The sequence below is a fragment of the Xyrauchen texanus genome, chromosome 37 (genome assembly GCF_025860055.1).
Source record: "Xyrauchen texanus isolate HMW12.3.18 chromosome 37, RBS_HiC_50CHRs, whole genome shotgun sequence".
NCBI classification, from domain to species: domain Eukaryota; kingdom Metazoa; phylum Chordata; class Actinopteri; order Cypriniformes; family Catostomidae; genus Xyrauchen; species Xyrauchen texanus.
In genome coordinates, this window is record NC_068312.1 from 28,567,355 (window position 1) to 28,585,068 (window position 17,714).

Consider the following 17,714-nt stretch of genomic DNA (forward strand, 5'->3'; position numbering starts at 1 on the left):
ACTCTCACACACAAACAGGAGGGGTGACTCCAGTGGAAATTTTGGCACAGGCTGCCCCCTGGAAAACTCATCTGTGAGATTGTGGTCAAGGCTTAAAGGGTGAAATAGTGGAGGAAATATCTGTGGTAGGTGATAAGTCAGCAAACTCATTGCAAATTATAAAAGCTGAAGTCAACATTCATTCCTCAAATTCCTCTCAGCTTGTTAAAGGGCCGGGACACATTAGTCTCTCTTCCTTTATGCTCTGCTTTCTCATGCACTATATTTGTTAAACCAGTGATTCTCAAACAGATTTTTCATTGGACATCAAGTGGTGGGCCTACACAGTAACAACATTTTTAGTGTGCAAAAGTAAACAAAAATGTCGGCATTTTAATGTATTAAAATTACTATGAACGGAATACAACAACATGCTCAACAAAATCCATCAACACCTTAATAACTTGACTTCATCATTTAGAGTGTCATTCAGGCTGAATAGGAAAACGAACATGTTGTAATGCATGGAAAAGTGTGACTTATCAGCTTAACGCATTGACCAAGTATTGTATTAGTTGTTAATTAGACATATTAACAACATAGGGAGTTTGAGTGGATGTACAAACTTTGACATTAAATGACAATGTATGAGATATGAGAAGCATTTTCTCCTAACTTTTAAAGGTTTACAAGCCTACTTATTTTGCTATACAATCTGTAATACTTAATGGAATATTCTGGGTTCAATACAAGTTAAGCTCAATCAAAAGCAATATTGATTAGCAGATGTAAAATGTATTTTGCCCTGTCCCTCCTTTTCTTTAAAAAAATTTAATAAAATCTGGGTTACGGAGAGGTACTTACAATGGGGGGACAAATTTTGAATGTTAAAATACTAACTGTTTGAAAAGTATAGCCACAAGACATAAACAATATACATGCAAACATGAATTTAGTGTGATAAAATCACTTACTAATGTTTTCTGCGTAAAGTTAAAGGCAATTTTACAACTTCATTGCCATGACGATGATGTGATATCAGCCAACCCTAAAACCCTAAAATGACTGTAGAAATGTATGTTTAAACAAGCCAACAGCAGAAGATAATACATGAGTTTTAACAGAAGAATTAATGTGTGCTTTAATAAAATGATAAGCTTCACATGTCTGCCTTTAACCCTTCAACGCATACTTCTGATTTTAGAGACCCAGGGACCTTATTCCACCCCCTGTACCTCATCCATTTTTTGGAGTTGTGCCACACCTCTTTAGTATTCCTCAATCTATCTCTTATAAACGGTGTAACACACACACACACACACACACACACACTAGGGTCTATAGAGATCTGGAGTATGTAAGAGTGTCGTTTTTTTTTTTTGCATTTCCATAAATTATATTTTTTATAATTATTTCATGTCAATTTCAGTTTACAATCACAGGATATCTACTTCTGTGTCTTACAAGAGAAATGAGTACTATATTCATACACTTGATCACGTTGACTTTCTGTGCAACAATTGAATTATCAACAATGGTGAATTATTAGTAATTTATATGCGTTTAAGCTTACATAATATACATGGAATTTCTTATTCAATGTGGCGCTGTTGTTTCAGTGATTGACTTGATTTACATTTGACATTGCTATTTGATGAAGAAACAACATTGAAGTAAATGTATAGTAAGTACAAAACATTAAGAGTATGATATGACTTGTCATTTTGGAGTACTACTGAAATAATGTGTAGCTCAATATTTGTTTTACAGCCTAGTCAAACAGCATTGAAAATATTAAACAACTGTACACTATCTGGCCATTTTGTACTTAAAGTTTGGATAGATATAAGTGTCGGGTCTCTAAAGACCTGAATATGTAAGAAAAATTGTTTGGGAAAATGACCACGCATTTAAGGGTTAAACCCCTTCACAAATTGGCCACATTCACTTCCATTGTAAGTGCCTCACTGTAACCTCGAGTTCTGCTTTTTTTTTTTTTTTTTAAGAAAAAGGAGAGACGAGTCCAAATACATTTTTGTGGAAACATCATGCCACAAATGCTGTCAATTGAGCTTAACTTGTATTGACAATGGAATATTCCCATACCATACAAATTATGTGAGGGATCAGGGCAAAACGGATCGGACAATCGGTTTCGTGGGAAATTGTGTCCTCTTATCACTTGCTGCCATCTTTTTCTTCAAATATTAACCTGCCAAACTGCTGATTTCAATTTATGCCTTAAATCTGAGTAAATAGCCCAAAGCGCTGAGTGGAGATGAGACGACAGTGCTGTCTGACAGACACAAGTTTAATAATGTTCTGTGTTCTTTTAACCTCGCTCTGAGCATGTCTCCGGCCCAAGTAATCATACAGCAGCCGATGACGGAAACAGGAAGCATGAACGCTCATAGCTTACCATTTTGTGACTGTAGACACTAGACAGTTACCTTCATAAATTCACAGTATGCCCACCTCTTCAGACACTACTACACCACTGGTTACATAATTCTGCAAAGCCTGGATTAGGGATGTACAAAACTATGTGTTTTCCAAACAGCTAGTCGGTGGGTTGCTTGAACGACTAGTCAGTTAAACAGTCTTAAGAAAGCCCAGTATATTAGGTTGGTTTGGGGATTACCTGACCCCGATCAGGCACGTTTCTTAGGAGGCCTTTACAAAAAAAATTGTTCTTGTGTTAAAAAACAATTACACACAAGGCAACAGAATGAAATGGCTTCAAATCATATATTTGTTATTTTATTTGCTATTTTGACACACCACCTGAAAACAAAAGAAATGTTGTCTTGCAGGCCTTGTGGTCAGCAGAATCTGATTGGTTGTGGTTGAACGTAACAAGCAGACGAAGTGTAACGGCACAAATGTATTATCTCCACTCCATGATATCCGGCATTAGCAAAAATATTTGACCTCTTGTGGAAAATAAAGACCTTTTTAATGATATTTAATGGTATTTTTGTACTCCCAATGAACTGTCTGGCACAGAATATTTATTAATAGTTTGTCAGTTCCTTTTTTGGCCTTTGAACGACAAAGGGTAAAGTTTATTTGACCGTTTCAACTAGGATGGTGATAAGTTTCTGGGACTGAATATAGAAGAACTTACCAGACTAAAAGGCAGTAAAATAAAATAAAAACACAAATATTTTTTTATCTTAGTAGCACACAATACATACACTCAATTTACAAACAACCCAAATACAAAATGTATAGCCTTCAAAAGGTCCTAAAAATGAAAGACTCCAATCACATAATTCAGATCTGTTCATAAAAGCTAAGTGTTTTTATTCTAAATAATCTGCATTCAGAGCCCATGTCAGGTTATAAGCCTTCAGAAATCCCACAGCATAATGTAATATTACACTCGGTTGGTGTTGGATCACTAGAGGACCAAAGAATAACTCATTCTTCCAGAACCCTATGCTTTATTAACAACCTGTAATAAAGTATATAAACTGCAATATAAGACTTTATATTGTATTAAATAGCCCTCTAGGGTAATTCCAGCCAATCAGAATGTAGGCTGAATGGGCACTGCCCCATGGCAGCTTCCTGGCATGATTAGTATACTAAACAACAGAGAGGATATAACTGTGCCCAACTGGAATTATTTTTGCTCTCACTAATGAAGGAATAAAATGGCACTCAGTGCATCGATGTTTGCTCGTTTGTTTTTGACCACTCAGATGAAGCCAGCACTCAATTGGCCAGCTGCTGGTTCTCTGACGTGCCCAGACTTGTAAAAAGCTGTTTTACTGTGTATCCAAAGTCTGAGGACTGGCAGTGGTAGAGGAGTTGTTGCTTATGAATCTGTCTACATTCACTACGTCCTCTTTATGAATTAATGCGGTTTGTGCAGCCAGAGAGAGCTTTTGTTTATACAGAGAATCTGCTGTAATCTTTGTGGTATTCCTTGATATAGAATAATAATACTTACTCGCCAAGGAACTTGGCACTGGTTTTGTTATCCATATTTATGTTCTATTAAAGGCAAGTCAAGTGGGCGGAGCAGAAAGAAACAGCTGTATTGGTCCAAAGATCAGCGGGATGCTGATCACCATCTGTCACCTTTAACACTAAGGGTACGTTTACACGACAACGATGTACTAAATACGGAAAGGTTTTTCCTTTGCGTTTTTGAAATGTTTCGTGTACAGACGACAATGTTGTCAAAACGATCCCCGTTCACAGGGATCCACAAAAACAACTAAAAATGCTGTATTATGCATGCCAGGCCTGTAGTTGGCATGCCACTTTGTAAAGAAACAGTAAGCGCCTGTGCACATAAGCATTCTTCCACAGAGCGGTGAACACAAACAACGAAGATGGCGAAAGCATCAAGCAATTTTGTCTGGATGGAGGATGAGGATGCTTTATTACTATAAGTGACCCTGTGCTATTAACACGCCACCTTTTTAAGGACTCCATCTGGTGATCTCATGTTGGTCTGTTCGCCCTGAAGGTAAAGACGATGTTCTCAAAGTTCATGCCTATAGACTGAACACGTAATACGTGCATGACGTCATCCATTTTCACAAATTCCCTTTTTTGAATGTTTACACAGAGACGATAACGCATCATTTTCAAAAACGTCATGGTTACTGTCGTAACCTCCTTTCCCCGAGGGAAGGAACGAGACGTTTTGTCGAATGAAGCGTTGGGGAGGGCTACGAGCAGTCGGCACAGGCACCTCTAGCACGCAATAGCCTGCTAAGCACCTGTTTCGACAGTCACGTAACACGGTCAGAGCGTGGCGCATTTCTATGGACCCCTTCTGTCACTTTATTCGACACAACGTCAAGTGAGTGACAGAAGGGGGATGTCACGGTTACTGTCATAACCTCCGTTCCCCGAGGGAAGGAATGAGACGTTGTGTCCCTCCTGCCACAGCACTAGACCTAGCTCTGTAAATGGTTGTGCTTCATTTTCGGCTCCTCAGTGCAAAATCCTGACTGGCATTCGCTGCCCGCTTCCCTTTATACCCGTATGTCCGGGGCGGGGCATGCAAATTCTGTCTGCCAACTTGACATTGGCCTTTTCTCAGGTTCAGAGGTACGATTCGGCATCCAAGGAAGACCCCTTGTGTCACTTCATTCGACACAACATCAAGTGAGTGACAGAAGGGGAACTTTCACTTTGAAACCAGTTTTCAAAAGTTTGTGTTTTCAGGCCCCAAAACACTGTTGTCGTGTAAACGAACAGCCAAAAGCATACAATTCTGACAATTTTTTTGTTGAAAACTTTGTCGAGAAAAGGGCCCCTCAATCAACACCACCCCACAGGTCCCCTGACTCAAATGATCCTCCATAGGGGAGAGAAGGGGTCATGGCCATCTCGCCATCTAGAAGTGCCGCACTACAGGAAACCGGGGCCTTTGTGTCCACTTTGAGTATGCCGATCAGCACCGCCAAAGAGAGGATTTTTCTTTGATGAAGGAAACGAGCACAGGGCCAAGAACAGCAAGTGCCACTGCCGAAATGTAAATCAAAAACCCACCCGTGTGCACAGTCATATGCACGGAGAAGCCTGGAGACACAGTTGCTGCAGTTTAAAAACGCATGAGTAATTTGGGCCATGTAGATGTGTGGTTTGCTGTAGCATGTCCCCCTGGCACAGAGTGCAAGTGAGTAGCCCCTTCATCTCAGTACGGAGTCGGGGAGAAAGAGAGCAGGCAAAACAATCAGATCCATTTCACATGAAGCAGGAATTTGATTCCTATATCAAAACGCTAGAGGAAAAAAAGATTGGAGAGTGTGGGCGCATTTTTATGAGTGATTCACAAGACATGGTCAAAGCTAAAAATACATTTTATGATGACATATTGGAGCCAATTCTGTTTTTCCTCCATTTAAGCCTAGGTCCAGAGCACATTTCCTCTGGTATTCCAGAGATATTTCAACACTTTTTAAAACCAGATAATATTTTCTACCAGAGTAATTGGTTTTAAGGGTTATATTGGCAGGGCTCTTGTGCCATTGAAATGGAGGATGATTCAGGCCATTTCTTTAGCTAAACATTTCACATCCCACAAACATAAATAAAACAAACTGTACATGGGCTATGACATCACTGATGCCCTTAAAATGCATAAATTGTAGTTATAATTCAAACAGTAATAAGGGTCACTGATGTCTTTGTTTTACCTCAGAACTGATCAAGTGCATTGAGGTTTTCCAAATTGCTTGAAAAAGTATTATAGAATGATTTAGAGTCAGATGCTGTAATCTTCTAAAGCCACAAGAGCATTTTTAATCAAGAGCTACTTTAGGTCTATTAGATTCTAAAATGTTTTCACTTTTGAATACTCAGTTTCTCATATCTTTAGACTTTCTAAAGATCACGTCTCTCCAAACCGCATCTTGCTCTAATAAAACAAGCTCGTTAACCAAATGAAACTGAATCAACACTCAAGCAAATCCTTTTGAGACCTGTTTGTGAGAAATGATTCAGTCATTTCCATTACAGCAAGCTGGTGACTGACACTCAGAAATGTTTACTCATTAAAGGTTTGCTCAGTGATGCCATAGCCTGGGGTGACATACCACTATAATGATCATCAGGACTTTGTGAATCAGTGGAACAAGCTGCAAACATTACACTTCTCCCACATAATCAATGTATCTATGCCTCATTCTGATGTCATAGGAGTTCCCCAAAAGACGTGGGCTGCTGTCGAGGAGTGGTGTGGGAGGGAGAGAGAGCAAGAGAAAGAGCCCAGAAAAAGACAAGAGAAAAAACTGAAACAAGCTCTGGGGAGAGCAATTTGAACCGACAGGTAACTTTGCGGTGATGCAACTACTGATGTCAGCATGTTTTTTGGTTTTTTTTTTACCTTGTGTTTACAGTCAGCCAAAGCAACTACAACAAAGCAATCTTTCATATGGCACTCATTTATAGCAATCACCTTTGAGAGTAGTTCTTTTATTTGCACGTATTAGTCAAAGAATCCATTTATAAGTCATGTGAATTGTGCTCAAAAATACATGCTTGGTTTACATTTGTTTAGTTTTATCTACATTATTTTGTTTAGTTATAGTATTTGTTTATTTATTATTTAGTTTTATCTAGTTTGTTTTTTGGGAAAAAGCATATGCTATAATCTCTATGTATCTTTTTTTTGTACTGACCCTATATATAAATAAATACATACATAAATACATACATAAATATATTTGTGGACAAATGCTTGGACAATCATCCGAACTCTAACTATGATCATCTCTAAAGCTCAGAAACCTACTTTATTACATTTTTAAGTAAAAAAAAAATAGATGTTCAGTTTAACATATATCATGTAACTCCAGTTCAGATGGTAAAAATGTGTTGATTCAAGGAATGATTATACACCTTTACTGTACCAATGCTCTTAAAATCATTAATTGAATTATCTAGGTAATTTACTTATCTACAGCATGTTAAAAAGACAAAAAAATCAAGGAGGTCACTAGTAATTCACCTATATCAGCTGCTAAATCTGATGATATTTTTATATTATCTTTTTACAATGGCAAGGGATGGGATAAATTAGGAAGCATGTGAACAGTCAGTTCTTGAATGTCATGTGTTGGAAGCAGGAAAAATCTGAAGCTGTAATAATCTGAGCGACTTTGACAAGGGACAAATTGTGATGGCTAGACGACTGGGTCAGAGCATCTCCAAAACAGCAGGTCTTGTGGGGTGTTCCCCATATGCAGTGGTTAGTACCTACCAAAAGTGGTCCAAGGAAGGACAATCTGTGAACCGGCAACAGGGTCATGGGTGCCCAAGACTCATTGATGTGCATGGGAAGTGAAGGTTAACCCATCTGCTCTGATCCCACAGAAGAGCTACTGTAGCACAAATTGCTGAAAAACTGTCCATGATAGAAAGGTGTCAGAACACATAGTGCATCACAGCTTGCAGTACGCACTATGGGAAGAAGGCAGGCCGGCGGAGGCAGTTTGATGCTCAGGGCAATGTTCTGCTGTGAAACTTTGGGTCCTGGCATTCATGTGGATGTTACTTTGACACGTACCACCTGCCAAAAGATGGTTGCTGACCACATACACCCCTTCATGACAACAGTATTCCCTGATGGCTATGGTCTCTTTCAGCAGGATAATGCGCCCTGCCACACTGCAAAAACCTCGTAGCCCACCTCGCAACTTACAGGATATAAAGGACCAGCTGCTAACGTCTTGTTGCCAGATACCACAGGACACCTTCAGAGGTATTGTGGAGTCCATGCCTCGACGGGTCAGAGATGTTTTGGTGGCATGAGGGGGATCTACATGATATTAGGCAAGTGAATTTAATGTTGTGGCGGATGTGTGTGTGTATATATATATATATTAATTGTGCTGTCACATTTAACCCCTAATCTGCTTGTTCTCCCATTGCAGTTACTGAAAGTGGAATGAACACCAGATCACTGCCTCTTTTAAAAGGACTGAAACTGAAACGCTGTCTTTTTTTAATTTATATTCACAAAAACTCACAACTGGGCTAAGAACTATATACAGTAACATAAAATATTGTCAGAAAACACATTTCACACAGGCATTTTCACAGCAACAACAAAGATAAAAGAAGTCTGAAGACTAAAATTATTCATAACAGCAACAAAAAAAAAGACAATATTTTTAATGATCTGCAGCAGGTAAACATGGGCATGCAACACTACTATTTTCTTGCTTAAACCCATTGCTTGGAAACGTTTCACCAAAGGTCTCTCATTCAGTTTCCCCTTTTCCAACATGTCAAATAGATTGCCTCCCCAACAACTAAATGAGTGGTCAGTTTCAAACAAATCAACCCTGAACACAAATAGATACATCAAATATTATTGTTCACCTCTGTCAAATGGATCACAGAGACAATAACACGATTCATTTTGGTTTGCACAGGGGCGTGTTGCAGAACCAGGTCTCATGTATGCAGAGACATACAAAAACATTTGGTTTGAATTTGGCAGGCAAAAGTCATAATCAAATCCCCTGAGTCTTTTGTGTTAAGGTATGATTACTAATATAAGTCAGATTTGTATAATCATAAAATGGCAAGTGGTTAACTGTGCCAGCCCCCGCAATTCCATGCCATTGTAACGTCATCTAAACAGGGTGACCACCCCATCCCAACACCAAAGAACCCTGTTTATGTTCAACTACTTATGCTAGTGGGATTCATGCTAAATTATAACTATCATAAATTGCAATAAAAGTGCATGTCACACATATTCAAGCACACACGTGCACACATATACTGTACATATGCACACACACTGAATGTAATCAATAAAGTGTGTTTCCTGTTCCACATGCCATATGATTTTAATACTGAATCTTTAAGACAATACTCTATATTTTGCATGTTGTGATCTCTCTTTTAAAAGATAAAATTATGTGAAAGTACTTCTTAATGCAATTAAGTACGTTTTGATGAATAACTGTATTTCTGTTATTAATTGTACTTACTTAAATTGTGCTTCTTTTCGGTGTCTGCACTCACAACCCTGATGTCATATATTTTGTCAAATGAAAGAGAAATAAAGGTTTAATAAAGCTTTAACAATCGGATTTAAAATATTTAGTACTTTATGTAGACGACAAGTTTTCTTAACACTTTTAAAGACACAATAGCCTCTAAAAATCAAGAATTTAAAATTATGTCAAGTTACCCCGCCGCAACAAGACATGCGCACTTTTGCTATTTGCGTTTTGAAGCGTCATACACGCTATAATTATTGATCATGCAAACAACACAAATTACGCCCATGTGTTTATGCGTGCACTCAATAGACCGTTTGAAACAATTAAGTTAAAAAGTGTATACATTTCCGTTATTCAATGTCTTTTTTGTTTATGCCCGATCAGAGCTTCAAATAAACACATTTCAGCCAACTTACATTTACTGTGGCTAATTGTAGCTTATCTTGTTTCTACACAACAAAAAATAACTAAATTATGAAATACACAAATCAATTATTGAACATCGATTGACATATTGCCACTTGTGCTCGATGTACAGAAGTTACAGAAGCATTTGTAAACAAAATTCATTTTAGGCTAAAATTAATTGTTTTAATTTAAACTGCCATTCTATATTTTGCCATTTTGGCACGTCGGAATCTGGTTTTATATTTATTTTTTAAAATAATAAAAATGTTTCGCATGCGAGTATGTTTAAAATAATAATAATCTTTCAAAGTCAACAAACTATATACCCGTTAACCTAGTTCTCCATGTGCAAAAAACCCGGTTGTACATACCATCTCCAGGTGACATGCTGAAACACTGAAGTTTGGAGGTGTGATTCGTGTGCAGTTTGAAATCCTCAGCTCCGCAGCGCATCTGTATCGAGGCGGGATTCGATCCGCAGCCGTCAGCAGAGACGCGTTTCGGGCAGATGTCTGCTTTGCTGCTAAACATGGAGAACGTCAGCTCGGTGAAATCTGTCTGATGGCTGACCATCCCAAAGAGAGCTGCAGATTTCTGCATCTGGACCTCTGACTTCCAAGTGTGCATGTCAGCCTTCGAACAAGAATAGTCCTAAGTCTTTCTTTTTACCTGTGGGATAAAGGAGCACTCAATTAACTTGAACTTTAATTGAAGGAAACTATTATAGCTCTATGTAGGAATGTGAAGCAAGGCATAATAGGCTATAAATAGATAGCCAATAAAACATTTTACAACAGCAAATCGAGTTTTATTCAAGAAATGTTCTATTATGTTGTGGTAGATTTTTTTTTAAACATACCTGTTAAAACCCTCCAAAGCAAGAAAGAGTGGATATTTTGAATGACTGGTGAGGACTCTCAACTTTTGCATCCAACTGGCTGTTATATGTGTTCTTACCGACCGCATCCTCTCTCCCGTTTCATCTGCAATTTTATGAGTTTACTGTATCATCAATTCTGAAAACCAAAGCGTGTGTTAATGCTTTGATTGACAGCTCAGAGTTCCAATGAGTGTTCCGTGCTGAAAGGGGAGGTACCAACAGTGAGTAAACTGGATGCATGCGGTCAGTGCCGGTCCTATCCTATTTGGCACCCTTATCGGAACGCACAGGGCGCATTTTGTTCGACTCAGATTGGACACATGCTTAAATGGGCTTTGTAGATCGGCGCCCCCAAAGCGATGCCGTACTTGGTGCTCGCCTATGTTGCCTAATGGTTGGAATAAAATTATACTGATCTTCGAGCCACGCTCAAACACGCTCTAATTTGCATTTTCATAACCAACCCTGAATAATACTGAAAGTAAAGCTTTAAACATCACACAGGGACAAGTTGTGCAAGACCAATCAGTATAGCTTGTAGACAAAACAATATAAATAAGAGTAGAAATTAGACGGGTCAATAACAGTGAAAAAAAATAAAAAAAAAATAAAATAAACATTTACATAAATGTCACCGGAGGATGCGGCAGTAACAAAAAATATATATATTATTTTGACTTTTTATGACTTGCGAGGTGTGATGCGTAAAAAGTCTGAAGAAGTGAATGAAGGATCTAACATGTTAACAGTGACATCTTTTGGGCATTTATAGCAACTACATGTTAGCTGAGATTAGGCTATTTGAGCATTTTTCAGGTAAAATTTAGTGGCCATGAGCCGAAACAGACTGACAGAAAATGTGTAATCAATTATAAAACAAATAAGAATAAGTACCTTTCAGGCCCGTTTGCTTAGATGGATTCAAAAGAATAAAATATATTAAGGCGAGTGGACTGAATGAAAAACATAAAAATACAATTTAAAACCGCTTTGCATTTCTGTAGTGTTCTGTGTCAGTGGTGTATTTTTTTATGAATGGAGAAACGAGCATAATTTATTGAAAACTACTTTGATTTAGCCTACGAATTTTTTGTCACCCAATGTAGTAATCCAGTCTATAATCGATATGCTAATACTGTAATCCAGCTAAATGTAGGCCTAAACTGTTAAGAAAATAAACGAATACAATTCATTATTAAATACGCTACGAAACGTTTTCGAGTAGGCTCAGCTGATTTGCTGTGACGTTGGCAAATTAACAAGTTGATATTCATGAGCCTAGCCTTTGCCACAACAGGACACGTATTTCGTAATTTTGCGCCTTAATTTGTGTTTTGGTGGTGGTATGCATTTGCCACAACAAACCTACAGGTTTTGTATGACGTAGTTTGACAATTTAGCGACTTTGTTGCTAGATTTGGCGACTTTTTTTCTTTTCTTCTTAATAGCACCTAGCGACAAATCTAGCGACTTTTTGGACAAACCTTAACTACTTTCAGTAGAAGAGTCGCCAGTACTGCCGCGCGAGGTCTCCTCAGGCTCACCTCTCTCTGCGTCTACTCAGTACATTCATTTGACCACACGGCAGCTGACAAAGAAGTGAATGAGCTGCGCACGTGCAGAGTTGTCAAGGACCAATCACTACCATCTATTGCTTGCTCCTCTGTTTTAATTTAAACAAATTATTTTAGTGACCATTTCAATCAGTATGCACATAATGTTTTTCTTTTGAAAATGTACATAGCTTTTTTGTAAATATGCACAGTTTTTTTTTTTTTTTTGTAAATATGCACATAGTTGGTTTGTATGGTTTAAACCTTACATACCCTTAGTTACCTGTTAAGCCGCAGATACACTTGCTTTTCACCAATGCAATGCATTCACCAATGATTGCGACGTCAACATCGTTGTTCAAATATTGATTGCACACTTTTCAATCAAACAAAATAATAATCTTTGTATCTGGAGGAATAAAAGGTTTATCCACTAGGGGGCAGATTAGGCCTAATCATCCCTGATTGAGAACGGAACCTTCTTGTGGTTGTTATCCAGGTGTAGGCTGTATGCTGCATGCTGCGTGAAAGAAAAAATAAGACATTCTGTCGCTTCGAGTAATCATTTTACATGTAAATATAGCCGAAATCACTGTACAATCACATGTATTTAACTTATGTTATAAAATCAGGATTTTAGCAGTGCAAAGCAGCAGCTTGGAAATTGCTTGGAAGTGACTACAGGTTAACATGTAGTCTTAATAGGCGGCTTTCAGTCAATATTTTATACTCGTTCCATTGTCTGACAACAGAAACAGAGCAAATATGTAAATGACAACAGCATTATTGGGAATTCGTCTATATTAAAATGCAGTATGTGAGCTCAGAAAGCAAAAAGAAGGAAAGGGCTGACACAAGGCAGAATGTAAATACGACCTGATGACGTTATGAATATGCTAATTACGTTTGACGACATTTAGCGACTTTACTTTACATTAGTAGTTTGCAACGCTCAAGTGTCGACACATCTACGCTTGGACTCACATCACACGATGGGGACCTCAGTGGGAAATGTGTTCTTTTTGCATATTTATCAGCATTGGCCATGATCTGCTATGCACTCCTGCATCTGTTCCTGTTGAAACTCATACCATACTGACGCTAACTGGATGTTTTTGGCACCATTCGGATACAATTATACACACTGTTGTACGTGAACATCCCAGGAGATCAGCAGTTACAGAAATACTCAAACCAGCCCATCTTGCAGCAACAATCATACCACAGTCTAAATCACTGAGATCGAATTTTTTCCCCATTTTGGTGGTTGATGTGAACATTAACTGAAGCTCCTGACCCATATCTCCATGGTTTTATGCACTGCACTGCTGCCGCATGATTGGCTGATTAGATCATCGCATGGATGATATTTGGTGCCAGACGGGCTGGTTTGAGTATTTCTGTAACTGCTGATCTCCTGGGATTTTCACATATAACAATCTCTAGAATTTACTCAATGCGGTGCCAAAAACAAAAAAACATGCAGTGAGAGGCAGTTCTGTGGACAGCAATTCCTTGTTGATGAGAGAGAACAACAGAGAACGGCCAGACTCGTTCAAACTGACAAAGTCTACGGTAACTCGGATAACAGCTCTGTACAATTATGTTGAGAAGAATATCATCTCAGAATGCTATTCTGAGATGTGGGTTGGAGCTGTTTTGGCGGCATGAGGGGGACCTACACAATACTAGGCAGGTGGTTATAATGTTGTGGCTGATTGGTGTATATATATATATATATATATATATATATATATATACATATATATTTATAAAATGTTGTTGTTGTAATTGAGTCTTAGTACTGTGTGGTTTTTCACAGATAAACGACCACTGGTTCTGAGTTTTGGGAGCTGCACACGACCCACATTTCTCTACAAACGTGATGAGTTAAAACAGCTTGTCAAGGATTTCAGTGATGTGGCAGATTTCCTTGTTGTTTATTTTGTTGAGGCACATGCGACTGGTCAAAGAAGACAAAAGACTTCTCATAGATGGTTGGGCCTTTGTAAACAATGTAGACATCTGTGTGCATACGAACTTGGAGGAGAGACTGGCTGCAGTTCAGCTCCTGGTCAAAGAAGACCTCCTCTGACCTTTTGTAGTGGATGAGATGACCAACGTCACTGCCAGCAAGTACGAGGCTCTCTGCTTGAGCTACTCTGTGTCCTTCAGGGTGGGAAAATTATCTGTCAAGTGAGTATTTTGCAATTGAGAGAAATTGTAAGTAAACAGTGCAGGCAATGTACACCTTCAGAACCTCAAAACATCTCTCTTGAGAGCAGCAGAGAGTTGCTAGGGAAGGCTTCAGATTTTTTTTACCTTGGCCAGTGGCTTACATACACACTTTCTCTTGCAGTAGGAGATTCTGTGTGTTTATAGACATGAAAGGTTTGAAATGATTTGAACAGCATGGAAGGAACACCAGGACAGGACACAATTTTATAGTCTTTTGTTTTGCTTTTTATGTGCTAGGGTATAATCTAAATATACAAGCATGTATTCAAAAAAGAAAAAAAGAAATAGTTCCACCATATATATATATATATTATTATTTATTTTATTTTTATTTTTTTGCCACATATCACATATTTTATTTTTCTTAACAGGGTGGCATTGGATCTTGGGGGTACAGTCCTGCAGCCATTCGCAAATTTCTGGAGAAATGTAAATAAGCAAAAGAGGGCGTGCGAAAAATAGGGAAACAAATAAAAAAAAATGGAAAATCATTCCAAGATATGATTATTAGAGTCATCGCCATGAATTAATTTGCTGGTTTGTACTGACTTCTTGAATATGTAATGCCCAAACTCATTCTCTGAATCTCTGTGTTTGTTTGTAAAGGCTACAGATCAGACCAGTTGGTCTCTGTGAATTGATGTTTAGAACATGGAGGAATGTTAAATGGAAGCAGGGCATAGGACATCATAACTGATAAATATCTGTTGTTGCTGATAGATATTTATAAAATACATTGCCTTTATGTTTTATATAGTGTTGTAATGTAATTCAAATGCATGATTATCATTCCATCATGTAATTCATTAGCCACATAAATGACCCTTATTAGAGATTGTTCACAACATCTGTGGTTCTCTGAATTCACCCAGTTCAACATTTGACTATCCATGATTCTTAAAGGGTAAACCTATGTAACCTGTAAACTGATAATTCAGTCAATAGTTCTGAGCAAGACTACAAAGCACTGAGTCATTGTGTCATTGGCCTATATATTTGCAGGCTATACAGACATGGTACTATTCTGAACTTCTCTGTTATTGAAAAAAAATGTTTTTGTCTCCCATGCCACACAATAACAACAGCAACAGTGAAATGTATTAAGACATGAAAGGTAAGTTTCTTGTCAGGTATGAACAAGAGACATTCATGAATTAGGAGCAATATTATAAAATATAAAAGGCAATATTTTCCCCTCAAAATTGATTTTCAGGGGCACTTTTTTCTAATCATATAAAGCACCATATTTTTTCCATTTCAATCTGAATAATTAGGTTACATTAAAAAAATGAAATCAGCATCAACTCATATTTTGTGCAATATATTTATCTAGGCACAGAATACATACAAATCAGATGATACAAACTAAACAGAAGAATAAATTATAAAAGGACATTATTTTGCCCCCACATTGATCGAGTTCATTTCTTATCCTGATAAGCTATCATAACTATTAGTAAAAATTTTTAAGCTTTAAGTGTCAACACTGCAGTTGCACACTGGACTTGTATCAAAATTTGCAGTAAGGTCTGATAATAAGGTTCCTTTGGTAGGTACCCAATTGAGCTACAGACTCGCCGGAATGGTCCCAAAGCAAAGTCAGACTGTGGATCCAGATTTCAGTAGAATGAAAGGGATGAGAATGTTCAAATCAGTTGAAACATGCATTTGAAAAACCTTTAAAAGCTGCTGTAGGATTAAAGAGAATCATGTTTTTTTTATAATTTAGTTAGATGATGTATCAGTGTGGAACGTGACTATCCAAGCAACAATTTTACATGTTTCGATCATGACCTATTTCCATAAAATGTATGTTAGCTCACTGTCCTCCACAGGATTAGGCAGCAAGAAGAGGTGCAGGTTGTCAAAAGAGGAAGAAAATTGTCCATTGTCCATAAAATGGTGCATTTGAAAATCACTTAAACAAATAAATGATCGAGATTACAGTTGCTACAATTAAGTTATCGTGAAAAGTGTCAGTTACAGCAGTCAATAGGTCTACCCATGTTAAGTACAACTTTTCCACTTAATTTTCTATTTAAAGTTTTTTCAGTGGTTGATTATTTGAACAAATTAGAGATATGACCATTACTCGTTTCTGTGTGTATTTTATTAAAATTGTGAAAACAGCTTTGTTTTTATGCTTCTATAAGAGCCAAATGTAAAGTTGACCATTTAAGTAATTAGTCTTGATTTACTGATGCATAAAACAGCAAATTAAGTTATGTTGGAATACAGTTGTCAGCTTGTTTTGGATGTGTAGCTGGCTTATAGAATACGGCTTGCAGTTGATCCATCCCAAAATAAATTTGAATGTAAATTCTCTTAATCGTAATTAATCGCAATTACAATTTTAAGGGAAATATTTGACATTTTTTGTCTTAATCTAGCAGACCTAATTAGGCAAACATAAAACAGTAGGACTGCTTTGCGTTATTCAGATTATGCCCAGACATCCGGCCAATTTCTGAGCATATGGGGGCCCTAATTGAAATCCTACTTGGAGGCTGCCCGCAAACCTTACCCCAAATTATTGCAATTATAATGTCAGGAAATAATCAACAATTTAGATTTTTTTTTTCCAAAATTATGCAGCCCTAATTAGACTCCACTATGCCAATATAATCAGTAGGACTACTTTTCCTTATATTATTCTGTCATGATTCTCTCAGCGTATTAATCAGGAATGGCACAGATCTATCCCAAACTTACCTTACCCATTGTCCTGAAACCACCTCATGAAAGTAGACAGAACCTATGTTAATATATTTAAAAGGACAGTTCACCCAAAAATGTAAAGTCTTTCATCATTTACTCATCCATATGCCATCCCAGATATGTATGACTTCCTTTCTTCTGCTGAACACAAATTAAGATTTTTAGAAGAATATTTCAGCTCTCTAGGAAGTGAATGATGGCCAGGCCTCTGAAGCTCCAAAAAGCAGATCAAGGCACATAAACATGATCCATACAGTTGTTAAATCAACATCTTCTGAAGTGATCCAGTTGGTTTTGTGTTAGAACAAACCAAAATATAATTCCTTTTTCACTATTAATCTTGACAGCATTCTCCTTGGCGATCATGATTTCAAGCTCGATTACACTTCCTTTAGCGACATCTAGCGCTTTGAAACTTGAAACTATGATCGTGCCTAGAGACTGCAATGG

General features: G+C 37.6%; 1 protein-coding gene and 1 pseudogene across 1 annotated transcript in view; one reads left to right on the forward strand and one right to left on the reverse strand.

Annotated features, from left to right (window-relative positions):
* The window catches only part of LOC127630966 (zinc finger protein GLIS1-like), a 100,203-nt gene extending 87,924 nt beyond the window's left edge, over nt 1-12,279 (reverse strand). Inside the window, exons 1-3 of the mRNA XM_052108889.1 lie at nt 12,240-12,279; nt 10,735-10,858; nt 10,247-10,544 (exon numbers count right to left, since the gene is read on the reverse strand). Of these exons, the coding sequence (XP_051964849.1) occupies nt 10,247-10,502 (256 nt within the window). The 5' untranslated portion in view covers nt 10,503-10,544; nt 10,735-10,858; nt 12,240-12,279. The remainder of the gene's footprint in view (nt 1-10,246; nt 10,545-10,734; nt 10,859-12,239) is intronic.
* A 1,392-nt stretch (nt 12,280-13,671) lies between these two features.
* LOC127630583 (type I iodothyronine deiodinase-like) lies at nt 13,672-14,983 on the forward strand (annotated as a pseudogene).
* Nucleotides 14,984-17,714: the final 2,731 nt, after the last annotated feature.